This window comes from Schistocerca cancellata, chromosome 10 (assembly GCF_023864275.1).
Source record: "Schistocerca cancellata isolate TAMUIC-IGC-003103 chromosome 10, iqSchCanc2.1, whole genome shotgun sequence".
Lineage (NCBI taxonomy): Eukaryota > Metazoa > Arthropoda > Insecta > Orthoptera > Acrididae > Schistocerca > Schistocerca cancellata.
In genome coordinates, this window is record NC_064635.1 from 143183494 (window position 1) to 143211135 (window position 27642).

At 42.7% G+C, this 27642-nt stretch overlaps 1 protein-coding gene across 1 annotated transcript in view; it reads right to left on the reverse strand.

The window, feature by feature from the left end:
- Positions 1–27642, reverse strand: part of LOC126106709 (double-strand break repair protein MRE11) — a 147603-nt gene that overhangs the window by 13017 nt on the left and 106944 nt on the right. Inside the window, exons 10-12 of the mRNA XM_049913089.1 lie at positions 15987–16150; positions 15200–15323; positions 9549–9848 (exon numbers count right to left, since the gene is read on the reverse strand). Coding sequence (XP_049769046.1) covers positions 9549–9848; positions 15200–15323; positions 15987–16150 — 588 coding nt within the window. The remainder of the gene's footprint in view (positions 1–9548; positions 9849–15199; positions 15324–15986; positions 16151–27642) is intronic.

Genomic DNA, 27642 nt, shown 5'->3' on the forward strand with positions numbered 1-27642 from the left:
AGACGGTAATAAAAGTCAAATTTCTTTAGCAAACAGACAAAAATAACTTCACTGTTCCGCTTGACTGCCCGAAAGGAGGAAATAAAATAAAATCTGAAACTAATGAATATTTTAGCGTTCCATATTTTTTTTTTATTTACTTGATAGCTCCTGGCTACAGGTATCTGTTTTGTTTTCATTTGACATGAGAGTAAACGAAGGGGAAACAGCAAAATCACTAAATGTTAACACAGGTCACGTGGAGACTACCCACTATAACTCTGATTGCTCTGCGCATCAGCCCCGGATCTACGATATTTGTGAACCAGGTCAATACTAAAAAAAAAAAAAAAAAAAAAAATAAAAATAGAATTTTCAAAAATATGTTCATCTTGTAGCACACTTTCTAAAAAGTCTGAAATATAAAACATATGTGTTTGGGGAAATTTAGGACATATTATTTGGTCGTAAGTACGCCAAAATGCAGTGCCACGCCTCTTCATAAAGCATTCTTCTACTGCATGTCACTGTATTTTGCTCTGTGGAATTGAAATGTGTATATTTTGTAACGGATGCCGTCAAACTATATTCAGGACAGTGGAAATTGAAATGTCCTGTGGTGCCTCTCCTCCTCCCAGTCTACCTGTTTGACAGCCTGTGCCTCTTTAAAAAAATCTTGCAATTAATAGCGGATGGGATTATTTGTAATCGGGAGAACAAGAACTCTTCAGAAAATTTGAACTCTTTATTGCCTATTAGCTAATAACTTGTTGTTTTGTGTGACGTAAAATTAAATATAGGAGACATAAATCCAATAAAGACAAGAGATAAGCAAGAAATTACACATTTCTTCAATCCTTAGCTCTTAGCATTTTTTTCCTCTATAATCTTGCTACAGCTTTACATGGCATGCTTTCCTTTCTGCGAAAGAATCTATTACCTCATTAAAGTTTGTCGAATGTTTTGCTACATGAAAAATCGAAATAATGTTATCTGATACTGAAAAAGCTGTTAACACAAATAATACCCAAGACTGGTGTGGTTTCTCAATCGGATTACGTCTATTTTGTCACTGTCTGCTAGATAAAACAAAATAGGCCTTTCTAATATAGCAGCAATTTTGTAACACACACCAAATAAATGAGACTGTTTTGGCACAAATGGCCATTTTTATAACACGACAGAATATAATTCACGAAGTACCAATATCAAATGCCTATTAGGCCTACTACAAGCAAAAAGCTTTATGTTATGAAATAGTTTCACATTTCATTCATACGCACCAGTTTCTCAAGCATGAGATCGAAAAGCAGTATTACGAAATTTTTATATAAATTTGGAATCATCTTATTCTTCCATAATTTGTGTGATGTCCCTGTTTCTTCTCCTTCCTCGTTCTATCAATCAATCTTGTCATCACCAATTCTGAAGCTATTCCTGCCAATGTCAAAATTTGTTTGCCGATTAACTTCACTAAACCTGCCCGAATCACAGGTTTAGTTATCCCGTGATTATTTTCCAGTTAGGCATTATTACGTGTTCGTACAACACGTTTTCTGCTAGCTGGGGACTGTACCACTGGTCCTTACTAGTGTAGCGATCTGGCCAAAAATTTTCTGTCAAAATTTCATTTCCTTGGCTATACCGAGAAGATAACAAGTAATATTTCTCACCTGTTTTTCCTGTCGGTCATTTATTTCCATTCTGGTAGTCTGAATTTATGGATTTCGCTAGTAATTATAACAACTCTGATCATTCGCAAGCCCAATCAACCACATAATCAGACAGCGATTCGCATTCATCCATTCGGCTTCACTCTGCTCAACTCGTATAGCACCATCCCCTTTTGTCTGCGGAAAGTTTATTTCTAGATGTGATAACGATTCTCCTGACAGAGACATCATGTACACTATGCATGCATTCAAAAATCAACTTATGATTCATTCAGAAATCAACATAAAATGTGTTCAAAACCTACAGGGATGCATTTCAAAATCATATGATTAATCGATCGCCAAACGTGCGCTGGATGCTAGGCGCTTTGTGAAACTAGATTTTTTTCCCTTAAGAATATGAATTTGGCCCCTCCTTTGCCCGGCATCTAGCTGCTGGCTGCGGCCGCTTGCACAGCCAACAGCTGCATTCCTGTAGCCAGCAGCAGGAGAATCTACTACTCAAACGCGACTTAACTGCGCATGCGTGCGAGCTCACTTGTAATGCTAAAACGAATCTAATGTAAACAGTTGTGACTTCACCCTCATCAGAGGCAATTTGTTGTTTTGAAGCATTGCATAGTCTTCCTAAAGCCTTTAACACATTTTGCAGTTGGCAGACGCTTGCATGAGCACTGTGTGTGTCGTCATATATGGCGCATTTCCTTTACAATTTAAGTGTTTTTTCTCTCGTTTATGTTTTATTGCTGAAGCATTATTCTGCAGTAGCGGGGTACAGTGATATCCTTTGTTAGAGTATCGGTTCTTACAGTCAAAATTACAAAAATTAAACTGAAAACTAAAACAATGGAAAATTGCCGGAATTATAAAAAAAATCCCGGGTTTTTCCCGGATCTCCCGGGTCATATACACCCTGTAATATGACCAAAAACACATATTTCAATGTCACTACTTATTGCTATATTTACCTCTGCTTAAAATAATAATGCTATTTGAACAACAAACTTTTTGTATTGTCCTGATAGAGATGCACAGCTATTCAGTCTTCAAAGAACACTGAAGTGGTCAAAGAAAAGTGGAACAGAACAACATGCACATCTGACTGACGTGAACGTTTCACATTCAACTTCACTTCTGGATTCAGGCAACTCAACCTCAAATGTCACACCAATTAAGTTCTCACATTGATAAGTCAGTGTCATAACCTGCCTTTTCCGAAGAATACTCTAACATATGCTTGTATCTCAATGTGGGAAGGTATATTGTTCTGTTCCTTTCTGATTTCACCAGTTCAGCACTATCATGTCAGTTGTTCACACAGTGTAATCACTTTAAGCAGAGCAAAATATGGCAGTAAGTCATGACACTGAAATATTTGTGGGTTTGGTCCTATTATACTGATATTCTGTTGCTTTGCAACGTCAAAATTCCTCTTTTTACACCTCAAATATGTGATCACTCACATACATCTCACGGTAAGACGTGCTGTTTTGCGTGCAAATGGGTCACTACAACTATTTTTAGGATGAGCGATTTATATTCTAAGCACATTTTTGTTTGGTTATGAGTGTTTGAGATCGCACACTTCTCTCGTGAGATGTAATAGGTGATCCAGTACGTGCTTCTTGGCATTTCTGAGAAATCGGAGGTACAAAGTTTTAAGAGCATGTCTAATGTCATTCGAGAGTGACAGCTGAAAAGCAATCGTGTCGGCACTACCAGCTAAGACGGCAGGCTACAAGTCTGCCCTTACAGCTCCTGAATCTTGTAATCATCTTTTCTTTTTCCGCCCCCCCCCCGCCCTATTTGTCTTCCACTCAACACTTTTATCACTACAATAAATTTTGTTTCTTCGGAGAGTAATAATGATGATGATGATGATGATACAAGAAAATTGAAGTCCCCTGCTCACTTCTGTCTGTATCTCTGGGCTAATCTCAGGAACAATGGGAAGGATTTTGATCCGCTTTTGATTCACAAGGAAGATTGTGTGTATAATTTTACATATATTTCATGGAATCTGGCTGAACTATGATGAAGTCCACTGCCACTGTGAAAACAACAGCACTGCCCTCAAACAGTACAGCCGCTGCAACTCCAGACAACAGCAAAGTTTGAACACAATCAGAGTTGTGCCCAGTGGTCTACCAAGAAAGTGTGTGCTCGAAAATGAAAAGGTCACGGCATCAATTCTCCAAATTGAAACAAAGGAGGTGGATTCTTTCCCCATTATACTTTTCCACCCCCACCCACAATTTGCTTTTGCAAATATTTCAGTAGTGTTATTTTTACAACATATGCACAGCAAGAAAATCTTGAATATTAACTGAAGGTTTAGCCAACTTAACTCTATTATCAATTACATTCTTTTGGTTAATTAGAGCTCATAAATATAATTTGTTTACCTAAAAACCATGCACATTATGAATATCAGTATCACAGAACTTCTCTATCATTGTTCATATGTAAACATGTATCTGATTGCTAACTTCCTAATAAAGTAAACCAAAAGTATATATAATTAAGTGAATCATCACAAAAATATGTTAGAAAATCTTGCATTCATTTAGTTTGACAGTAATCAGCATCCTTAGTGCAAACATTGTTATCACAATAGAATCTCATATTTTGGCACACTAGACAGCATAAGTAAATAGCAATTATTGTTATACCTAAAAGTTCACATCCAGAAGAATCTCTCTCCACTATCAGTTAACCCAAAATGTTAATTTTGAACTGTAGCTTGTAAAACTCCAGCGAACAACAATAGCTAAATGTAATTCCAATTATTGTAATCTTATAAAAGGGAGGTGGTTGCGAGTCATTTCAGTCAGTCAGCAAAAGGTTATGATGTGAGCAAGGTCTGTGACCAAAATTACTGCACAGTGTTTTCAGACAAGTTAACACAAATTACAACTAGTACACGGTACAAGGTTCTCTCTAAATTTTGTATCCGAGAGATCATTTTGAAATTTAGCGAGCGTTTTTGGTGATTAACAGGACAGTAAATATGTAATTATTATTATGGACTTTGTCAAACTTCAATAATGATCGTCTACTGTGGTACTAGGGTCAAATTGTGAACTGTGTTGTTATCTTCAAATTATACTAACTGTATACACTGTTTTCGTTATGATATAACTTACCTACTCGGAAGGACAGTGTAACTCGTGAACGTGTTAATGGTTTACTTCTCACACATTAATTATTGTGAATCAGTACATCTCGTTCGGTTACTGCACTCTAACAATTGTCGTCATTATTGGACACCAACCGAGTGTAGTATGTGACTAACCATTTAGCTATGCATAGATTATGTTAGATGAGGCATGATCTGGCCATAAACAGTATGTGACCCAACGTCAAAGTGCAATTAAAGTATTTAAACTGTGAACTTCATGTGGACCCATTATTTAAAATAGCCTAATTCACAACTAGTTTTCAGCCAGATTCAATGGAGGCGCAACTACCAATGCCGAATTAGCACAGTAAAGAATGTAATGTTACAGGACCGTGGATTTTTCACTGTATTTTCGCCTAAAATTCACCTCTCTATTACGCGGACATTAGCCAGAAGCAGAACATGGTTTGAATTCCATGTTAAACTGTAGATGGCATTTTTAAGAGCAGAATCAAAGTCAGAATTATGGTCCACTGGAAACATCGTGGATCAGAACCCCAGGTGTACCAAGAATTTTTTTTCTTTATTTTTTAACCTGCCAGTCATCTCTCATGGATTCAGCACAAATTAAAATGTGTTACAGATTCCATATTAAACTATAGCCACTTCTCCCAGTTGCAGAACTGGCTAGCGGAAGCCAGACAAAAGAACCTACAGGGTGTTACAAAAAGGTACGGCCAAACTTTCAGGAAACATTCCTCATACACAAAAAAAGAGAATATGTTATGTGGACATGTGTCCAGAAACGCTTACTTTCCATGTTAGAGCTCATTTTATTACTTCTCTTCAAATCACATTAATCATGGAATGAAAACACACACAAAAGAACATACCAGCGTGACTTCAAACACATTGTTACAGGAAATGTTCAAAATGTCCTCCGTTAGCGAGGATACATGCATCCACCCTCCGTCGCATGGAATCCCTGATGCACTGATGCAGCCCTGGAGAATGGCGTATTGTATCACAGCCGTCCACAATACGAGCACGAAGAGTCTCTACATTTGGTACCGGGATTGCGTAGACAAGAGCTTTCAAATGCCCCCATAAATGAAAGTCAAGAGGGTTGAGGTCAGGAGAGCGTGGAGACCACGGAATTGGTCCGCCTCTACCAATCCACTGGTCACCGAATCTGTTGTTGAGAAGCGTACGAACACTTCGACTGAAATGTGCAGGAGCTCCATCGTGTATGAACCACATGTTGCCCCGTGCTAATCAAACACATTGTTACAGGAAATGTTCAAATGGGCATCTTCCAACTCCGCATTTGTAAACATTGCACAGACTGCAAAACCACGTTCGTGATGAACACTAACCTGTTGATGCTACGTACTGATGTGCTTGATGCTAGTACTGTAGAGCAATGAGTCACATGTCAACACAAGCACCGAAGTCAACATTACCTTCCTTCAATTGGGCCAACTGGTAGTGAATCGAGGAAGTACCATACATACTGACGAAACTAAAATGAGCTCTAACATGGAAATTAATTGTTTCCGGACACATGTCCACATAACATCTTTTCTTTATTTGTGTGTGAGGAATGTTTCCTGAAAGTTTGGCCATACCTTTTTGAAACACACTGTATACATAAATAGATACGTTCTCCTTCTTGTGCATTAAAGTCACTTAGAGCCTTTTTCTGCCTACACATGAAGGCTTATCCCAAGAAATTTTGTAGGTATTTTGATACAGTTTTTGCTAATAGATATTTCAATTCACTAGAAACATTCATGTATATAATTTACAAATTTTTGGTGCGAACTGTCTGGACTAAGATAAATTAGTCCTCCAACTATGTTTCTCTGTTTGTATGTGAAGGCTACTGCCCAAAACAGCACACCGGTGCGACTGTCATATTGACAAATGAGCAGCCACAGAGCCTTTGATGTAAGGCTCATATTGTTAGCGGGTTACAGTTGGGCAGTCAGTTCCCAACTCAGGCACTGGAGTACGACAGCAAGTGATGTGAGCTGCTCAAATTGGTATTCAGATACCTAATGTCGATCTCTGATTTTTATTCGTAACTCTACACCAGGGTGAGTCGTGAACCAAATTACTGTCATGCAACAGCAGTGGTCCGGCAGTAGATATTAAGTGACTAAGAGTTACCCATTGATGTTTGGTGAGAGATTAGAGAGAGAGAGAGAGAGCGAGAGAGAGAGAGAGAGAGAGAGAGAGAGAGAGAGGGAGGGGGGAGGGGGGGAGGGGGGGAGACTGGAAAGAAGTAGGGTCAGACAGACTCATGGTCCCCTGCCACAGAAGGTCGTACTAACACCACTGCTCCATTCTTGTATGGTCCTTGACAGGCTCACAGAACTCTGGATCTCAATTTCTCGGAAAGGCTTGAGAAGCATATTCTACTACAGCAGCATTTGCTACTTCTCAGAATGTACTACAATTGTGTGAAAGATAAGCCAGACTAGTGAACGCTCATGAGAATGAGGTTTAGCTAGAAAAAAATTACCAGACTGTTTTTTAATAGGAACGAGGTCAGACACCACACTGATAAGTCACGTGATTTCTCCCCTTTCCATTCCCTCTGCCCATTCACCTGTTGACCCCTCAGTCAGGCTGTGTCCTTTGTCTGTGTTAGATTGCATACCTGCATCCTATCCAAAAAATGATTAGTGTTTTGAAAGAGCAATAGATTGCTGTGAAATTTTTAGTAAAACTTGGAAAGGCCAGCACAGAGGCTCATTCTCTGTTGAAACAAGTGTACGTGGGGGCACCCTAAAAAATAACCAGGAGTAACACTGCCACATGTGGAGCTTCTGTAGTACGCACTTCTGCCACTAGGCGTGCAAAGCACAGCTCATTAGTCAGTTCAGTGCCACCTGTGTTGTCGACCTGGCTCGTTATCTTCATCTGCAGTGACTGTTTTTGCTAGCGTTGTTTAGTTCTTGTTTCTTTTTTTGTGATGGCAGCTGTGAATTTTGTTTCCTACTCAGTAAAAATGCTGTTGTAAGTGCCTTAATGTTGGAAACAGCTTCAAGTGTAGATGTGGTCTGCTCGATTTAAAAATGGCGATATATCGACTGACGGTGAACCTTGTTACAAACATCTGTCAACTGCCCAAATGGTTGAAAATATTGAAAAAATTCAAGAGCTCATGCTCACAGACCGTTGACTGTCAGAAATTAGTGGGTTATCTTGGAGCTCAGTCCAGACCCGATTTGTGGCAGACAGCGGACTGGTCCTTCCACCAACAACAATGCACCTGCACACACACAATGATCCCTGTTAGGACAGTTTTTGGCTAAAATGGCACGGTTCTACTGCCCATGCACATTACCTGGCTCTGTGTGACTTTTTCCTATTTCGATACACGACAAGGAACATGAAAGGACACCGATTTGACAACAATGAAGAAAAAAGAGTGAGGAGTTGTCAGCCATTTCTAAAGACGACTTTTAAACATGTTTCAAAACAGTGGAAGCACCAGTGGGACTAATGTATTAATTGTAAGGGAGAGTATTTTGAAGTGCATAAGGTTGTTTTGTAAACAATTTGAAAATGTATAGCTTTTAAAAAATAATTACTTTTTTTGGGGAGGAGGGAAGGTACCAACTTTCATAGTGATGGATATCTTTCACACACAAACAAGTTTTTTGGTAGTTTAAGCAGTCAAAGAGGGAAAGGAAGAGATCGAAGTGAGTCATGGCCAGGAAGACTGTCAGTGTGAACAAGCTATGGGGGAGGGGGGGGACCACACTAGATTTATTCCATAAAGACCAACGGATGGGTATTAGTGCAATCGCTGATATTGTAAGATTCAACAAAGGAACAGATCACCAGATTTTACACAAACATTCTCACACGAAGAAATTTTATTCAAAAATGTGGGTGAAGAACCCGATGCATGGACAGAAAGAGCCTCAAATGATCATTTGAGCTGAAAATCTGAAAACAAAGAGTCAAAATTTATCGAAAAGTAATAATGTGACGAATTCTGGTTTTTCAATTGCAATACGGTGACTACGTGGCAATCACTGAACTGGAAGAGCCTCAACTCACCAAAAGAATGCTTTGATGTCAAAATCAAAATTCAAAACGACAACAATTGTGTTTTTCGATACCTGTGGGATTGTGTACATGAATCGGGTGCCTGAAGGTCAAACTGTAATTAAGGAATATTACTTCCAAGACCTATCTACACACTGTTAACAAGCTAGAAGAAAGCGACCTGAGTCCTGGAAAAACAAGTTGCAAATACTCCATCGAAACAACGCCTACGCCCTTAGGCACATACTGCACTGGTTGTCTAATCACTTTTGGCTTAACACACGACACCTGTGTGGACCACCCCCCGGCTCACCAGGTCTCACTCATTGCAGTTTTTTTCTGTTCCCGACAGTGAAATATGCACTGAAAGGAGTGAAGCTTGGGACAGTCAAAATCGTGAAAGAAAAAGCAATGGAGATTGAACTAATTTGAGCAATGGAAAATTCAAAAAAAGCAGTGTAAGGATCATAAAAACGAGTATTTTGAATGGTTTCATTTGGTTGTGAAAATGTACAAATAATGAATGTTATATCATTAATCTCATTATTTGTCAGCCAAACCTCATATGCTTCCCATATCAGACCCAAGGCTGAGAGAGACCCATGTGCAGTGAGAACGAAGGGAGGCAACTATAAAATTTCAAATAGTTACTGTAGGTGAAAATATGGTAAAAATAGCCAGGTATCTCAGCATAGCTGAGGCCGACTCACCTTGCCTCTGCCGCCCCTCGGGCCACGGCTGCCCCTGCCTCCCCTCGCCCTTGCCGGCACGTCCCCCGTCGCGTCTTCCTTCGAGACTCCTCTGGCTGCACGGCCTCTCCCACGAGGGCGCGGACCTCCACGCGATCCGCGCCCTCTAGACTCCTTTCCGCCAAAACCGAAAATGGCTCCACTGCCGTCGTCGTCGCTGCCCGAAGAGATGGCATCGTTTCTGTCTTCGTCAGAATTATCTTGCATTCGTGATGCCATCAGCTGAGAATTCCGCTCTTCGGCTTCCAGCACTTCTTTCACCTACAACATCAATGGCACATTACTCTAAAACACACGTCTGTGTGAGCGAAGCTGCGCACGTGCATGCATATCTGTGTGTGTGTGTGTGTGTGTGTGTGTGTGTGTGTGTGTGTGTGTGTGTGTGTTGCGTGTGTGTTGCGTGTGTGTGTGTGTGGCAGGGAGGGGGGAGGTTGGGAGGGGGGGGGGGGGGGCACTCACACTAACAAGTTGGGTTCCTCCTTTGCAGCAGTTCCCAGGAAAGATTACCTGACCCAGGGCATCCACAAAATGTCTAAATCCTCCACCTATATGAACTTCCATAGTGATCCCATCTCAGAAGTTCAGCATAACCTCAAATCACAGCTTGAATTTCTATGTCCATCCAAGAGTCTCTGCTCCAAATCCATTTTAACAAATACAATTATATGCATTACCAACCACGGTGGCACTGAGTTGAAGATGTAACATGTTATCTTTGATGGAAAGTCACTGACGGAGGTAGAAGTAACTTCAGCCATGACCCAGGGAAATGTGTAGGGATCCTTGTTCATTTGCGTATTAACCCTTGACTACTGCATACAAGTTAACTCGTCACACTCCACTGCTCTCCAGGTGCTGAGGATGTGTGTAAACACTATCAATGTGTTTACAGATCCTGTTCCAAAGACCTCTCATTGCTAAGGACGAGTTGCTTCCATTTCTCAGTGAATAAAAAATGAACGATAATAATGAAACTTCCTGGCAGATTAAAACTGTGTGCCCCATCGAGACTCAAACTCGGGACCTTTGCCTTTCGCGAGCAAGTGCTCTACCAACTGAGCTACCGAAGCATGACTCACGCCCGGCTTCACAGCTTTACTTCTGCCAGTACCTCGTCTCCTACCTTCCAAACTTTACAGAAGCTCTCCTGCGAACCTTGCAGAACTAGCACTCCTGAAAGAAAGGATATTGCGGAGACATGGCTTAGCCACAGCCTGGGGGATGTTTCCAGAATGAGATTTTCACTCTGCAAGGTTCGCACGAGAGCTTCTGTAAAGTTTGGAAGGTAGGAGACAAGATACTGGCAGAAGTAAAGCTGTGAGGCCGGGCGTGAGTCGTGCTTCGGTAGCTCAGTTGGTAGAGCACTTGCTCGCGAAAGGCAAAGGTCCCGAGTTTGAGTCTCGATGGGGCACAGAGTTTTAATCTGCCAGGAAGTTTCATATCAGCGTACACTCCGCTGCAGAGTGAAAATCTCATTCTGGGAACGATAATAATGATTGCACTTCTCATGTGCAAGGACCCAAATGGGCACGTTCCACATGACCATCTGCCAGATATAGAAAGCAGTAACTCAAGAATGAAACGAGATATCATTCTGCTCTCAATTTTAAGTAAAATTTTGATATCTTATCCCGTTTCTGGCATAGCACTGATTGAACTAAACTCAACCATATGCTAGGATTACTCAATTCGTCTGTAACTTTGCAAACTTTAAAATTTTGTGCACTGTTTTACTCAATTTGATGCAGCACATTAACTGTGATAAATAACGAAAATAAATTCAGTCCTTCGCTGGGGAAAGATATCAGATTGTAAGATGTGCAAATATTGGATTTTTCACCAAATAGGCTTCTTAAAACTGGGCAATAGGTGTTTCATAGTGGACGCAACATCGTCTCTCGGCACAGGTAGCAGCATTTGGCAAGCAGTACAGTGACAATAAAGCTGCACTCGGCAGAGAATGCTGAGAGGACTTCTGTAGCGGCAAACGCGTTAATGAGCTGGCAGACGATATTGAAAGCAACCTCACAAATACACCTACATTCATTGCCAATGTTGCTAACATGTGCTCATGCTATGGTGCTCAATTCAGCGGTACGAAGATTCCAATCCTGATGGTGGAAAGTTCTCAGTGCCAATATTTGACTGGCAAGGTGAGGAGAGATGGTGTACAGTTCACGGTCACCTGTCTTTGCGCCAATTTCCCGGACTAAAGTCTAGACCTTGCTGCAGTGTCTTGCGAAGTGAAGGTGTGTCACTTTTGACAGTGACCTGTCTGTCGGTGCTCTTCGAGGGTAGGTTATGTGCCAGTACTGAGTCTCACCCCCTCCCCTCCTTTTGTCCACAAACTCATCTCGGTGATCCCCGAGATGCAGTTACACACAATACTTCATATCAGGTAAGACAAAAGTGACGGGAAACTACTTCCACTAGCACTGATGTACGATTCTCACACCCAATTCCCTGGGCTTATTCCCCGATTATGCGGATTCTTTGATTTTTGATGAGATACGAGATATACAAGGTCTACCCAAAATGTTCAGGACTGGTGATGCCATCTGTTGAATACCTTACCTTTGGACTAATGGTCAGCATCACCCTTGAAGTAGTTCCCATTCGCACACACACACCACTCCCAGCGCTTCTGCCACTGGTCAAATGTTTTCTGAAAGTACTGTTCTTTGAGGGTGTCTATCACCACCAGCGATGCTTCTCGATTTCTCTCTAGAGTGTCGAACCAACGGCCTTTGAACTTGAGTGTCAGTTTTGGGAATAGTGTGAAGTCACAAGGTGCCAAATCTGGCGAGTACGGTGGGTGGGGTGCAACCGCCACGTTTTTTGCCAAAAAGGTCCTGGTGATCAAGGATGTGTGACAGGGTATGTTGTCATGCTGCAGCAGCCGGTTCCTTTGATGCCAAAGTTAGGGCCGTCGTCGCCGCATGTTCCACGGAGCCGTTGCAAAACGTCACAGTAGTACATGGAATTCACTGTTTGGTTGAGTGGGGCAAATTCTTTGTGCACAATGACCTCGGAAACAAAGAAAACAATGATCACGCTCTTCACTTTGCTCTTCACCTGTTTCACTTTTTTGGGTCTTGGAGAGCCGGGCTCTTCCACTGGGATGATTGTTACTTTGCCTCTGGTCATAACCGTAAATCCAGCTTTTGTCGCCGGTGATAACCCGTGACAAGAAGGTTAGATCATCAGATGCAGTCTGACGAAGGTCTGTGCACACTTCAACACGCTGTGCCTTGTGATCGGCAGTCAAGATCCTTGGCACAAATATTTCGGTGACAATGCATGCCCAATTCATCAGTCGACATTCATTGACATGTCCCATAACCAATACCCACTACATCCGCAAGGTCTCAAACGGTTTGATGTCGATCCGCACGAACCAATTGTTGAAGTTTGGCAACAAAGTCTGGCTTTGTGCGGCTAACGGGCCTTCTGGTGTGAGCATCACCATCCGCATCTGTACGACCAGCCCTGAACCAAGCATGCCACTCAAACACACGCGTATGGCTCATGCTCTGTCCCCCAAACACTTGTTCAATCACTGAAAGGGTCTCCGTAGCACTTTTCCCAAGATTTTCACAGAATTTGATACACATGTGCTGTTCTGTCTGTGGATCCATCGTAAAATCGCCACACACCAAACACAGACTACTACGGAAATCACTGTGGACACGCAACACGTCCTCCCAGCTGAATGCCACTCCGCACACTGACTCATCAGATATGCAGCTCTCGCCACCTAGCAGTGCAAAGATGTACTACTCCTACTTTCCAGATGGCAGCACCAGTCTGGAAAATTTTGTATTCTACCTCGTAATAAATACTGCTGACAAGAAAAAAGAACCTTTTGAAATGTGGCTTTACCCAAGAATGAAGAAATTAGATGTAGAACAGATAACCAACGAAGTAGCAGTAAACTGAACTGGGGAGGAAAAAAAAAGAGCGTTATGAAACAATTTGGCTAAAACATGGGATGGTGGAAGGCGGGGGCGGAATTGTAGAGGGAGATCAAAGCTCAACAACAGTAAGCAGGTTCGAAGAACACTGCACAAAGAACTGCATCAATCCAGTCTTGTAACTGAAAACTACACTAGCAACATGGCTGAATGAATGCATCAAACAAAAATACACTCCTGGAAATGGAAAAAAGAACACATTGACACCGGTGTGTCAGACCCACCATACTTGCTCCGGACACTGCGAGAGGGCTGTACAAGCAATGATCACACGCACGGCACAGCGGACACACCAGGAACCGCAGTGTTGGCCGTCGAATGGCGCTAGCTGCGCAGCATTTGTGCACCGCCGCCGTCAGTGTCAGCCAGTTTGCCGTGGCATACGGAGCTCCATCGCAGTCTTTAACACTGGTAGCATGCCGCGACAACGTGGACGTGAACCGTATGTGCAGTTGACGGACTTTGAGTGAGGGCGTATAGTGGGCATGCGGGAGGCCGGGTGGACGTACCGCCGAATTGCTCAACACGTGGGGCGTGAGGTCTCCACAGTACATCGATGTTGTCGCCAGTGGTCGGCGGAAGGTGCACGTGCCCGTCGACCTGGGACCGGACCGCAGCGACACACGGATGCACGCCAAGACCGTAGGATCCTACGCAGTGCTGTAGGGGACTGCACCGCCACTTCCCAGCAAATTAGGGACACTGTTGCTCCTGGGGTATCGGCGAGGACCATTCGCAACCGTCTCCATGAAGCTGGGCTACGGTCCCGCACACCGTTAGGCCGTCTTCCGCTCACGCCCCAACATCGTGCAGCCCGCCTCCAGTGGTGTCGCGACAGGCGTGAATGGAGGGACGAATGGAGACGTGTCGTCTTCAGCGATGAGAGTCGCTTCTGCCTTGGTGCCAATGATGGTCGTATGCGTGTTTGGCGCCGTGCAGGTGAGCGCCACAATCAGGACTGCATACGACCGAGGCACGCAGGGCCAACACCCGGCATCATGGTGTGGGGAGCGATCTCCTACACTGGCCGTACACCACTGGTGATCGTCGAGGGGACACTGAATAGTGCACGGTACATCCAAACCGTCATCGAACCCATCGTTCTACCATTCCTAGACCGGCAAGGGAACTTGCTGTTCCAACAGGACAATGCACGTCCGCATGTATCCCGTGCCACCCAACGTGCTCTAGAAGGTGTAAGTCAACTACCCTGGCCAGCAAGATCTCCGGATCTGTCCCCCACTGAGCATGTTTGGGACTGGATGAAGCGTCGTCTCACGCGGTCTGCACGTCCAGCACGAACGCTGGTCCAACTGAGGCGCCAGGTGGAAATGGCATGGCAAGCCATTCCACAGGACTACATCCAGCATCTCTACGATCGTCTCCATGGGAGAATAGCAGCCTGCATTGCTGCGAAAGGTGGATATACACTGTACTAGTGCCGACATTGTGCATGCTCTGTTGCCTGTGTCTATGCGCCTGTGGTTCTGTCAGTGTGATCATGTGATGTATCTGACCCCAGGAATGTGTCAATAAAGTTTCCCCTTCCTGGGACAATGAATTCACGGTGTTCTTATTTCAATTTCCAGGAGAGTAAATTGTGTCACTCTTGAGGAAAGTTACAAGAGAGTGTCATACCTCTTTCATCTCCTCCTCTTGCTTCGCCTGCCTCTGCAGCCTGTAGTTCTCAATCTCTTCGTCGAGCTTGTCGCTGGCCACATTATTCTTGTCGAGGTACTCCAGAGTGCGCTTCACTTGGTGGCTGCAACACGTGAGCGATATCTTTAGAGTGTATGATGGGCACAGCAACAGAGTTTGTACTGTTGTGAAACTTGCTGCCAGATTAAAACTGCCCACTGGAAAGAAAGGCAGGACAGAGGTACTGGCAGAACTGAAGCTGTGAGGACAGTGTGTGAGCCGTGTCCGGGCAGCTCTAGCTCAGCCAGTAAGGGCACCGCCCATGAAAGGCGACATTCCGGTTTCGTGCACCGGTCTGGCACACAGTTTTGCTCTGTCACGAATTTTCAAGAAATTACACACTTTGCATCAGAGTGGAAGTTTAATTTTGTAAGGCAATGGTGTTTCACTTTCTCTGTTCAATTTTGTAGGGGATAAAAGCATTATAGAATAGGTTAAAGTGTTACACAATAAAAACAATCGAGCAACTGATTTTCTGTCAAAGTAGATGGTGGAAATTATGCCACGTGGAAGCCGCGTTGCTGCCTCTGGGCTGCACACACCAATTAACAGTCTAGTAAGAGTCAGATCACTGCCAATCTCAATGCAAGGTGTCAGGAACCCTTTTTAACAGGGCCATTACACAGACAAACAATGCAAAGACTCAAGAGGCTGACAGTGCTTCCCAGTGACTTTTCCCCAGTTATTCAGGGTATATACTATTCTGCCTTCCATGTAATCAACTTACTTGAAGATGTCCTTGATAGCGTTACGGTCGTCCTTCTCCACGTAGCGTGTGACAGCTTCGGTCAGGCCCCGGACCGATAAAACACGCAGCTTACCCTCGGGATTTACTTCTTCAAAATACTTCTGGACAAACGTCTCAATGTGCGTATTGGACAGTAGTTCAGGCTACAAAACAGGACCACAACATTAGACTTCCAATAATGGACACACTCAAACACAGATGGCACTGCCGAAAGACTTAGATTGTGTGGATTACAAACATTTTCTTGACAAACTACAGTTTATGGAATTAATGGCATCACTCTTGTATGAAAGTAATTTTACCTTCATAACAGAATGAAAACGGTATGACAGAGACTTCATGGGCAAGACACTAACTTCAGAATGGGGGAATATAACTAGGAACCACAGGAATCAGTAATGGGCTCACTCTTATTTCTAACCATATAAATGACTTTCCAATAACTTTAAAGGGGAGTTGAAAAACTTCAGTGTTTGCTGATGAAGCAAGCATACTAAAGAACGGTCCAAACTCACTTTAACAGACACAGCTCAGATGATAGCTATGAACCACCAGTAGAACAGTTCAAGTAACAATTTAACTAACAATGACTCTCACAATGACTCATAATACTCAATTTCAAACAAACTGTGTAAAATTCCTTGAAGTCCAGTTGGGTAACATTAAAATGAAGTTAACACATAAAGGAACTAATCACTATCTTCGTAATACTGGAATTTCCTGGATGGAACAATACATAAAATAAGGGAAAGACAACCACTCATCTATAGGGGACTGATGGGTGGAGCACAGGGACACAAAATACAAAACAGCACTCACACTAGCTTTTTTCCAGCCAAAGTACACATATTCACACACACACCCACACAGACACCTAACCATGCACTCTCGTGACTACGGCGAGACTGATTATTGAAAGCAGCTGCCTGAGCTGATGGAGGTGGGGAAGAGGTAGGGAAGGACACAGGTAGCAGGAAACAGCCAAGTCCACAACTCCACAACAAGACAAAAAGAATACGTAAAGTGTAAAACAAAAAGAGATGCAGAATGAGGCAAAGGAATTGGGGTGGGGGCTGGGAAGTAGAATATGATGGAACTGAAGAGTGTGGGAAACATGGTGATTCTATGAAATAACGTGCTCCACTTTCAACCACTTAGGCTGACAAAAGATGTTCGTGGAAACAAACCAGAGTTTGTGCACACCCTCGTATGATGTACATGCAGACGGACGCAACAGGAAGCCAGTATATTGACACGACACCACAGTAAATGAACATCTCCACTTGCTGTGGAGGCCTCCTTATGGTTTGGCGTTTTGGCTCGGTGGTGCCTTGTAAGCCACAGAGCAAAAAGTTCAGGTGATAATGTAGCTGAAGAAGTGTTATGAGAACTGTCGTTCAGTTATGTACTGTTCTGTAATACATGGATACATACTGTAATCTTTTATGAGCTACATTGTAAGAGAGACTGTTCACTAGAGCTGTACACGAAAAAAATTCCATGTAAAATAGAGAAGAGTCACCACAAACTTGTTTACGTAATTTAGTAGCTTCGACAGATTGAAGCTCTCTTCCAGTATTCGCCTCCACTGCAGAAGGTGAAGAAGTCACGCATCACAATAAAGTGGCACTGCATACCAGCTTCACAAAAGTAATTAACCTCAGGAATATCAACCACAAATTATTTATAAGGTAAAGTTGACACAGACGTGCAATCGGGTGAACATGGAGTGGAACACATCACAACGAAAACCCCATCAAGCAACACTCCAAGAGGGAGAGGGAGCGGGAAAGGGAAAGAAGAGAGAAAGAAAGTGGGGTGGCTAAAGGGGCGATGGGGGAGAGATGGAGTGGATGAGAGGGGGGAAGGAGTGGATGAGAGAGGGGAAGGAGTGGATGAGAGGAGGGATGGAGGGGAAAGGTAGGGAGGGGAAGGAGTGGATGAGAGGAGGGATGGAGGGGAAAGGTAGGGAGGGGAAGGAGTGGATGAGAGGGGGGATGGAGGGGGAAGCTAGGGAGGGGAAGGAGTGGACGAGAGGGGGGAGGGAGGGAGATTGAGGGGCGGGGAGGGGGGATCGAGGGGGGGATCGAGGGGAGGGGGTCTCGAGGGGAGGGGAGTGGAGGGGGTCTCGAAGGGAGGGGAGTGGAGGGGGTCTCGAAGGAAGGGGAGGGGAGGGGAGGGGTGTGGATGGAGGGGAGGGGCGTGGATGGAGGGGAGGGGCGTGGATGGAGGGGAGGGGCGTGGATGGAGGGGAGGGGCGTGGATGGAGGGGAGGGGCGTGGATGGAGGGGAGGGGCGTGGATGGAGGGGAGGGGCGTGGATGGAGGGGAGGGGCGTGGATGGAGGGGAGGGGCGTGGATGGAAGGGAGGGGAAGGAGAGAGGGAAAGAGCGATTGTGTGATCACAGGCAGTGGGAGAAGACAGTAAACAATTGGACAGGGAAGGAGTGGCGAGGGTAGAAAAGAGAAGGAAAAAGGTAAGCCGAGGAAACAGGTTAGCAGATCCTCATCATTCTGTTGTCCCAAAAGATACATCAGGCATCATGTTTTGTGGCTGGCACACACAAGCAAATTGAGAAGGTGTCCTGTTGATTTGTGCGTTTGAGAAGTTGAACCTACATATCTAGTGGTTTTTCTAGTTTAGTTAAACTTGCATACTACAAGAATAAGCAGTTCAATGCACGTGCTATAGTGAAGATCTTACAAAAATGTGTCATCTATGTTACAACTTGTTGTGCAGAACTGTGGGGAAATGTGAAGTTGCCAAATAAAACTGTTCGGTCTACTCCAAATAAAATATTTGAAGAAGGATTCACTATTGTGGAAAAAGGACTTTTTTTAAGATTAAACACCATATTTAAGAAACATGAATAGCAAACACTTCAGGCTTAAGTTAAAGAAACAATGAAACACATTGGATTACACTTTCAAACCTTCAGTCAAATTTTATGACCACGGATCCTTGAAAACCTGCGTTTGCAGCCTTAGGTTCTCATTTCAACTCTAAGTTGTCAGTAACGGACAGAATAACAATGATGATGATGATGATTACTATTCATTTTCTGATGCAGCAAAAAGTTTTTGTATACCTGGAATGGCAGGTGTCTGCAATGCAGATATTCTGAAGTGATACAAATCCATTCAGAACTTACTAGAAAAGCGACGTTCCATGCCAGCATGCCAGTAGTAAAGATGGACATTGTGAAATGTCCAGTGTGCTGAAAGCTTCAAAGTTCATAAAGAACTCAAGCGACAGTTCTCACACTACAATGAAGTGTTGATGGATCAGTGACAATGTCTGGGAAGAGAACACGGAGTTATGAAAATGCTTTACTTTGAAAAATTATGAACAGTTATTTGTCCGTTAACTGATTACATTTCAGAAGTCTAACATAAATGTATTGGAGATATGCATTAAAAAACACTTCAGTCACAACTTTTCGTGTTTATTAAGTACACAATGCATTTCAGGCCCTGTGGGTCCATCATCAGGTGTAATTGGTCTTAATATATGTTTTATTTTATCTCCTGAATGAGGTGAAATGCATATTCCTGTCACGAAAAGGTTTGATGTTAGTTTACGAATTTCGTTAAGTCAAACGCGGAAAATATGTGCGAAATAGTGGAAAAGATAAGCAGTGTAAATTTACCACATAATCCAAGAAAAGCGCTTTTAACGTTTTGGCAATGGCAATCATTCTTTTCTCCATTGTTTTCATTCATGTCACTTCATTCAAGAGGCACATTTCCAAACACATGTTTGTCTACATCTACATCCACATGGATACTCTGCAAATCACATTTAAGTGCCTGGCAGAGGGTTCATCGAACCACCTTCACAATTCTCTATTATTCGAATCTCGTATAGCACACAGAAAGAATGAACACCTATATCTTTCCATACGAGCTCTGATTTCCCTTATTTTATCATGGTGATCGTTCCTCACTATGTAGGTCAGTGTCAACAAACTATTTTCACATTCAGAGGAAAAAGATGGTGATTGGAATTTCGTGAGAAGATTCTGTCGCAATGAAAAACACCTTTCTTTTAATGATTTCCCATTTCTGTGACACTCTCTTCCATATTTCACAATAATACAAAACTTGCTGCCTTTCTTTGAACTTTTTCGATGTACTCTGTCAGTCCTATTTGGCAAGGATCCCACATCAAGCAGCAGTATCCTAAAAGAGGATGGACAAGCATAGTGCAGAAAGTCTCCTTAGTACGTCTGTTACATTTTCTAAGTGTCCTGCCAATAAGTTAGCCTTCCTCACACCATTTTCTATGTGTTCCTTCCAATTTAAGTTGTTCGTAATTTTAATACCTAGGTAATTAGTTGAATTTATGGCTTTTAGATTAGTCTGATCTATCGTGTAACAGAAGTTTAACGAGTTTCTTTTAGACTCATGTGGATGACCTCACATTTTCGTTATTTAGGGTCAACTACCACTTTTCGCACCATTCTGATATTTCTTCTAAATTGTTTAGCAGTTTGTTTTGACCTTCTGATGACTTTATTAGTCAATAAACGACAGCGTCATCTGCAAACAACCAAAGATGGCGGCTCAGATTGTCTCCCAAATAATTTATATAGATAGGGAATGGCAAAGGGCCTATAACACTACCTTGGGGAATGCCAGAAATCACTTCTGTTTTACTTGATGACTTTCCATCAATTACTATGAACTGTGACCTCTCTGACAGGAAATCACAAATCCAGTCACATAACTGAGACAATATTCCATAAGCACGCAATTTCACTACGAGCCGCTTATGTGGTACGGTGTTAAAAGCCTTCCGGAAATCCAGAAATATGGAATTGATCTGAAATGCCTTGTCAATAGCACTCAACACTTCATGTGAATAAAGAGGTAGTTGTGTTTCACACGAACGATGTTTTCTAAACCCATGTTGACTGTGTGTCAATAGACCGTTTTCTTTGAGGTAATTCATAATGTTCGAACACAATGTATGTTCTAAAATCCTACGGCATATCGACATTAACGATATGGGCCTGTAATTTAGTGGATTATTCCTACTACCTTTCTTGAATATTGGTGTGAGCTGTGCAACTTTCCATTCTTTGGGTACAGATCTTTCGTGAAACCAACGGTTGTATATGGACTGTTAAGTATGGAGCTAATGCATCGGTATACTCCGAAAGGAACCTACTTGGTATACAGTCTGGACCAGAAGACTTGCTTTTATTAAGTGATTTAAGTTGCTTCACTACTCCGAGGATATTTACTTCTATATTACTCATGTTGGCAACTGTTCTCGATTTGAATTCTGGAATATTTACTTGGTCTTCTTTTGTGAAGGCATATCGGAAGGCAGTGTTTAGTAACTCTGCTTTGGCAACACTGTCTTAGATAGATTGCTATCACGCAGTGAAGGCATTGATTGTTTCTTGCCACTAACATACTTCACATACGACCAGAATCTCTTTGGACTTTCTTCCAGGTTTCGAGACAAAGTTTCGTTGTAAAAACTGTTGTAGGCATCTTGCATTGAAGTACGTGTTAATTTCGAGCTTCTGTAAAAGACTGCCAATCTTAGGGATTTTGTGTCTGTGGAAATTTGGCATGTTTGTTTCGTTGTTTCTGCAGCAGTGTTCTAAGGAGGATCAGCTCAGTCATTTGTTAATTTATTTGGTATAAATCTCTCAATTGCTGCCGATACTATTTCTTTGAATTTAAGCCTCATCTGGTCTACACTTATATTATTAATTTGCAATCGGTGGAGATTGTCGCTCAGGAAGGAATCAAGTGAATTTTTATCTGCTTTTTTGAATAGGTATATTTTTTGTTTATTTTTCAAGGATTTGGGGATTACAATATTCAATCTTGCTACGACAACCCTGTGTTCACTAATTCCTGAATCGGTTTTGATGCTTCTTATTAACTCAGGATTTTTTTTTTTTTTTTTGTTGTTGTTGTATAAATGAAACACTAATTTTGAATTGAAAAGTAAAAACATTTTATTCAAAGTATTGACCATTGCTTTCTATACATTTTGACCACCTTTCTGCAAATTTGTGGACACCATGCCAATAGAAATGTTCGTCTTTTGAAGCAAACCAATCAGACACCCAATTTTCGACTTCTTCGTAGGAATCGAAGTGTTCCTCAGCCAATGCGTGTCCCATTGATGAAAACAAATGGTATTCGGTAGGGGCCAAGTCTGGTGAATACGGCGGGTGGGGTAGCAGCTCCCAGCCAAGTGTTTTGATTGTATCCTGAACCAGTTTTGCTTTGCGTGCAAGTGCATTGTCATGTAAAAAAATTACTTTGCCAGCTCTTCTGGCCCATTCTGGTCTTTTTTCGATCAATGCATAGTTCAAATTGATCATTTGTTGTCTGTAGCGTTTAGTATTCACAGTTTCACCAGGTTTTAGAAGCTCAAGATTCACCACACCTTTCTGATCCCACCAAACACAGAGCATTGTCTTCTTGCCGAATTGATCTGGTTTTGCAGTCGATGTAGACAGTTGTCCCGGATTAACCCACAATTTTTTGCGTTTAGTAGTCTTAAAATAAATCCATTTTCCATCGCCAGTAACAATTCAATGTAAAACTGATTTTCTTTCATGTCTTTGAAGCAAAATTTGACAAATGGTTTTTCGGTTTTCCATCTGTCTTTCATTCAATTCATGTGGCACCCATTTTCCACACTTTTGGATCTTTCCCATAGCTTTCAAACGGTCAGAAATTGTTTGTTGTGCAACATTTAGCATTGCTGCCATTTGCTTCTGTCTCAAAGTATCATCTTCATCTAATATTGCTTGCAATTCAGCGTCTTCGAACTTTTTTGGTGGACTTCCACGTTCTTCATTTCTTACATCAAAATCATTATTTCTGAACTGTTGAAACCATCTTTCGCATGTTGCTTCTGATAAAGCATGATCACCATATGCCTCAACAAGCATTCGATGCTACTCTGCAGCACTTTTTTTTTTCAAATGAAAACAAAAAATAAATGCTTTCCGCAAATGCTGTGGTAGTAGCCAGTAATGCTTGCTTCGTTTACTCCATGCAAATGCAGTGGACGTTAGAGATAAGTTTTTACTCTCTGACTGTTAGTTCAGTTAATTATTCTTTTCTAAGTTGGAAAAATAAATTATTTTGTGCAAAGCTGTATGTAGGTTTAATTTCTCGCCCACATAACTGGTGACCCCGGGAAGAATTAGAAAAGCTCTCGCAACTTAATATTGTGCGGCAGTTTCGCCAAAGATGGAAGAAGCTAACAAAATTCTGCAAGCAACGAATGACGAGATGTGACGGCTAAAGCAAGAGATTGGGCTTTTGGAGCTTGCAACACTGAATAATGACAGCAAAACAGAATCCACGAATTTGCAAACTCCGGTAGTAGCAGCCGCATCATGAGCATACTCACATGCCGAAGATTTTCCATGTACAAACGCACCATTATGAATCGCGCCAAGGTTGCAGTTAAGCGCACCTCCAGTCACACCTATGCAACCAAATGTACTCTCTTTGAGCAACAACACATAACCAAAGACCGCAAAAAATTCACTCTCATAATTAGCAACCTGGATCAGAGGGCAACAACGATAGTCTCTGATACAATCATACACCTGCTGCTCCAACAATCATACACACCACTTAAAACGGCGTCGATCGCTTGCTGCACGAAATTTTCCGAGTGGCGACTTTCCTGGGGGACGTATCAGGAGGAAAAATATGAATTTTAGAGACATTTACAAATTACAGTCAACGAAAGCATGATATCCAGTTAATTGTTACTGCATGTCTAGCAACAGCAGCTTCCTCATCATGTTCAACTGATGTTGATTGCGTACGAAGGACAGTCTCCTGACAAACAACTGCAAATAGCTGACACAGCTTTCGCTACTCGACAGTTGACACTCCTAGCGTCCGTAGCAATGTCATCTGCCACCTCTGAAATGGAAGCCAATGATAACTCATCGGAATTGCTAGAAGAATCCAAGTTAAGCTGTGCAGCCACAGGTTACAGAAAAAAACCAGGCACCACTGAGAGGATCAGGAAACTGCAAGACACGATGGAAAATATCGCTACTTGGCTACATAACTTGGAGCTGCTGAGGTCCACCAGTAACAAGAAGATGTCATACTCCAAACAGGATCGAGCTCACACCAACAATTTTTGCTGGTCATCATCATCATCATCATCATCATTTAAGACTGATTATGCCTTTCAGCGTTCAGTCTGGAGCATAGCCCCCTTATAAAATTCCTCCACGATCCCCTATTCAGTGCTAACATTGGTGCCTCTTCTGATGTTAAACCTATTACTTCAAAATCATTCTTAACCGAATCCGGGTACCTTCTCCTTGGTCTGCCCCGACTCCTCCTACCCTCTACTGCTGAACCCATGAGTCTCTTGGGTAACCTTGCTTCTCCCATGCGTGTAACATGACCCCACCATCTAAGCCTGTTCGCCCTGACTGCTACATCTATAGAGTTCATTCCCAGTTTTTCTTTGATTTCCTCATTGTGGACACCCTCCTGCCATTGTTCCCATCTACTAGTACCTGCAATCATCCTAGCTACTTTCATATCCGTAACCTCAACCTTGTTGATAAGGTAACCTGAATCCACCCAGCTTTCGCTCCCATATAACAAAGTTGGTCGAAAGATTGAACGGTGCACAGATAACTTAGTCTTGGTACTGACTTCCTTCTTGCAGAAGAGAGTAGATCGTAGCTGAGTGCTCACTGCATTAGCTTTGCTACACCTCGCTTCCAGTTCTTTCACTATGTTACCATCCTGTGAGAATATGCATCCTAAGCACTTGAAACCGTCCACCTGTTCTAACTTTGTTCCTCCTATTTGGCACTCAATCCGTTTATATTTCTTTCCCACTGACATTACTTTCGTTTTGGCGATGCTAATCTTCATACCATAGACCTTACATTTCTGATCTAGTTCTGAAATATTACTTTGCAAACTTTCAATCGAATCTGCCATCACAATTAAGTCATCCGCATACGCAAGACTGCTTATTTTGTGTTCACATATCTTAATCTCACCCAAATGGCGAGGGCAGACTGCTCGAGGTGCCACGGGCTGCAGCACCCACGAATGGGGCCGTATAGGAACAAGGACCAGGTGACAGTTGCAGGGAGCAACATGCACCGTCAAGGTAAGGCAGTCGAAGGCTTCCTGTATGCTATACCTTTATACCACCGGCTCAGAAGTAAGTACCTTGCCGGCACCGAGCTTTGTTAAGGAGGACACGTGGGAGCCATTGAAAGTGATAGAAGTTAACAATTCAAGAATAAACACACACTGTTATAAAGAGCTCATGATAGATATTGGTTTATCTACCCGTTACAAGTGGAATTTTGTAGTGGCTGATATTTTACAGCCGATCTTAGGTGCAGATTTCTTGTCTCATTTTCCACTCACCGTGGACTCGGCAAATAACTCTTATTACCGGATCAAATAGGGACACGATAAAAGGTTTTCAGTGCAGTGTGACAGAGTCTCCCTGACAAGCAGCCATAAAGACTCCAGTAGTTAAACATAATACACTGCATTTCATACGCACCAACCCACGTCCACCAGTATCGAGACGCATCTGCAGATTAGCCCCAGAGCGATTAGCAGACACAAAAGCAATATTTGAGAAGACACTCCAGGCTGGAGTAATTAGAAGGTCTGACAGTTTATCCCCTCTCCACCTCGTACGTAAGAAAGGCAGCACATGGCGTCCCTGTGGCGACTACAGCTGATGGAACACGAGAACAATCCTGGATAATTACCAGATTCTGAACATTCAAGAGTTTACTTATGCTGTAGCAGGTGCAAAAATATTCTCATTACTGAATTATTGTAAGGTATACAATCAGATTCCTGCAGTTCCGGCTGATGTGGCAAAGACGGCGGTGATCACACCCTTTGGGCCATTCGAATTTCTGTTTATGCCATTTGGACTCAAAAATTCGGCCCAATCCTGGCACACATTAATTGATGAAGTGCTCCAGGGATTACCTTTCTGTTATGCGTATCTGGATGACATTTTGGTATTCTCAGAGGATATGCAATCACATGATAGACATATTCAGGAGGTAAGATAGAGGCTCGATACATATGGAGTAATGTTAAATGAAAGCGAATGTGTCACGGGCAAGAGTCAAGTAACTTTTCTCAGCTATATAGACTCAGCTGACGGTATACAACCAGTAATGGAAGAGCTCGACATGTTGCGCAACCTACCCAAACCTACAGACTACAAACAACTTAGGCGTTATCTCAATGTGGTAAATTTTTACCGGCATAATTTACCAATTACTGCCAAATTACTGGCACCACTTACCAATGCACTGGCTGGCAAGAATACCACAAAAGCTTTTAGCGACTTACAAAGAAGCTTAGAGGAGGCAGTATTACTCGCACACCTCATACCTGCAGGACCGTTGAGTATTGTAGTACATGCCAGCCAGGTCACAACCAGTGTGGCCTTGCGATGACAGGTCAACGGACATTGGCAACCTCTTGTTTTCTTCTCAAAGAAGCTGCAACTCCGACAGACAAAATGGAGTGCGTATGACAGAGAGTTGTTGGCAATAAATGAAAATGTCAAACATTACCCCTGGATATTGAAACCAGGCCAGTAACAATTTTCACTCATCATAAAGCTATAGAATGAAATTACAATGAAACCTAGACCATTAGCTGCTTAAAGGTGTTGATAAATATCAACGGGGACAGTTGAAAATGTGTGCCATGACCGGGACTCGAATCCAGGGGCTCTTGCTTACATGGCAAACGCTCTGTCTAACTGAGCCATTGAGGACACACAGGATAGTGCGACTGCAGGGACTTATCTCTGGCATGCTCCCTGTGAGACCCACACTTTCAACTTACTGTCCACACACTACATTTGTAGTGCCCCTGGCCACTACACTCATTACTCGCGGCAGTCAGTCTACTGATTCCCATAAGAGTTTGAGCAATGTGAGTGCATCCGCACTGAATAAGATCACTGGCCGGTAGGCCTTACCTATATGAAGATGGTATCTGTTCTTTCGGATCTTCTTCAGTGCGGATGAACTCACATTGCTCAAACTCTTATGAGAATGGGTAGATTGACTGTCTTGAGTAGTGAGTATAGTGGGCAGGGGCACTACAAATGTAGTGTGTGGACAGTAAGATGGAAATGTGGGTCTCACAGGGAGCATGCCAGAGAAGCCCCTGCAGTCGCACTATCATCTGTGTCCTCGATGGCTCAGTCAGATAGAACGTCTGCCATGTAATCAGGAGATCCTGGGTTCGAGTCCCGGTCGGGGCACAAATTTACAACTGTACCCGTTGATATTTATCAACGCCTTTAAGCAACTAATGGTCTAGGTTTCATTGTAATTTCATTCTATAGCTTTATGATGAGTGGATGTCACTGTAATTTCATTCTTCGAGAGCTGCAAGATCACCAATGGTATCTGTTCTTTTGGACATGTCCGAAAGAACAGATACCATCTTCATACATATAAACCTATAGTGTCACCTTTCAGCAACATCAGCGTTAAGAGCTCGCCAAGGTAGTTCCGGCACAGAACTAGTCAATTCAGTTGTTCTAATCAGAATCGACTAGTCAATTCACCATGGATATAAGGCACATCAGAGGTGCG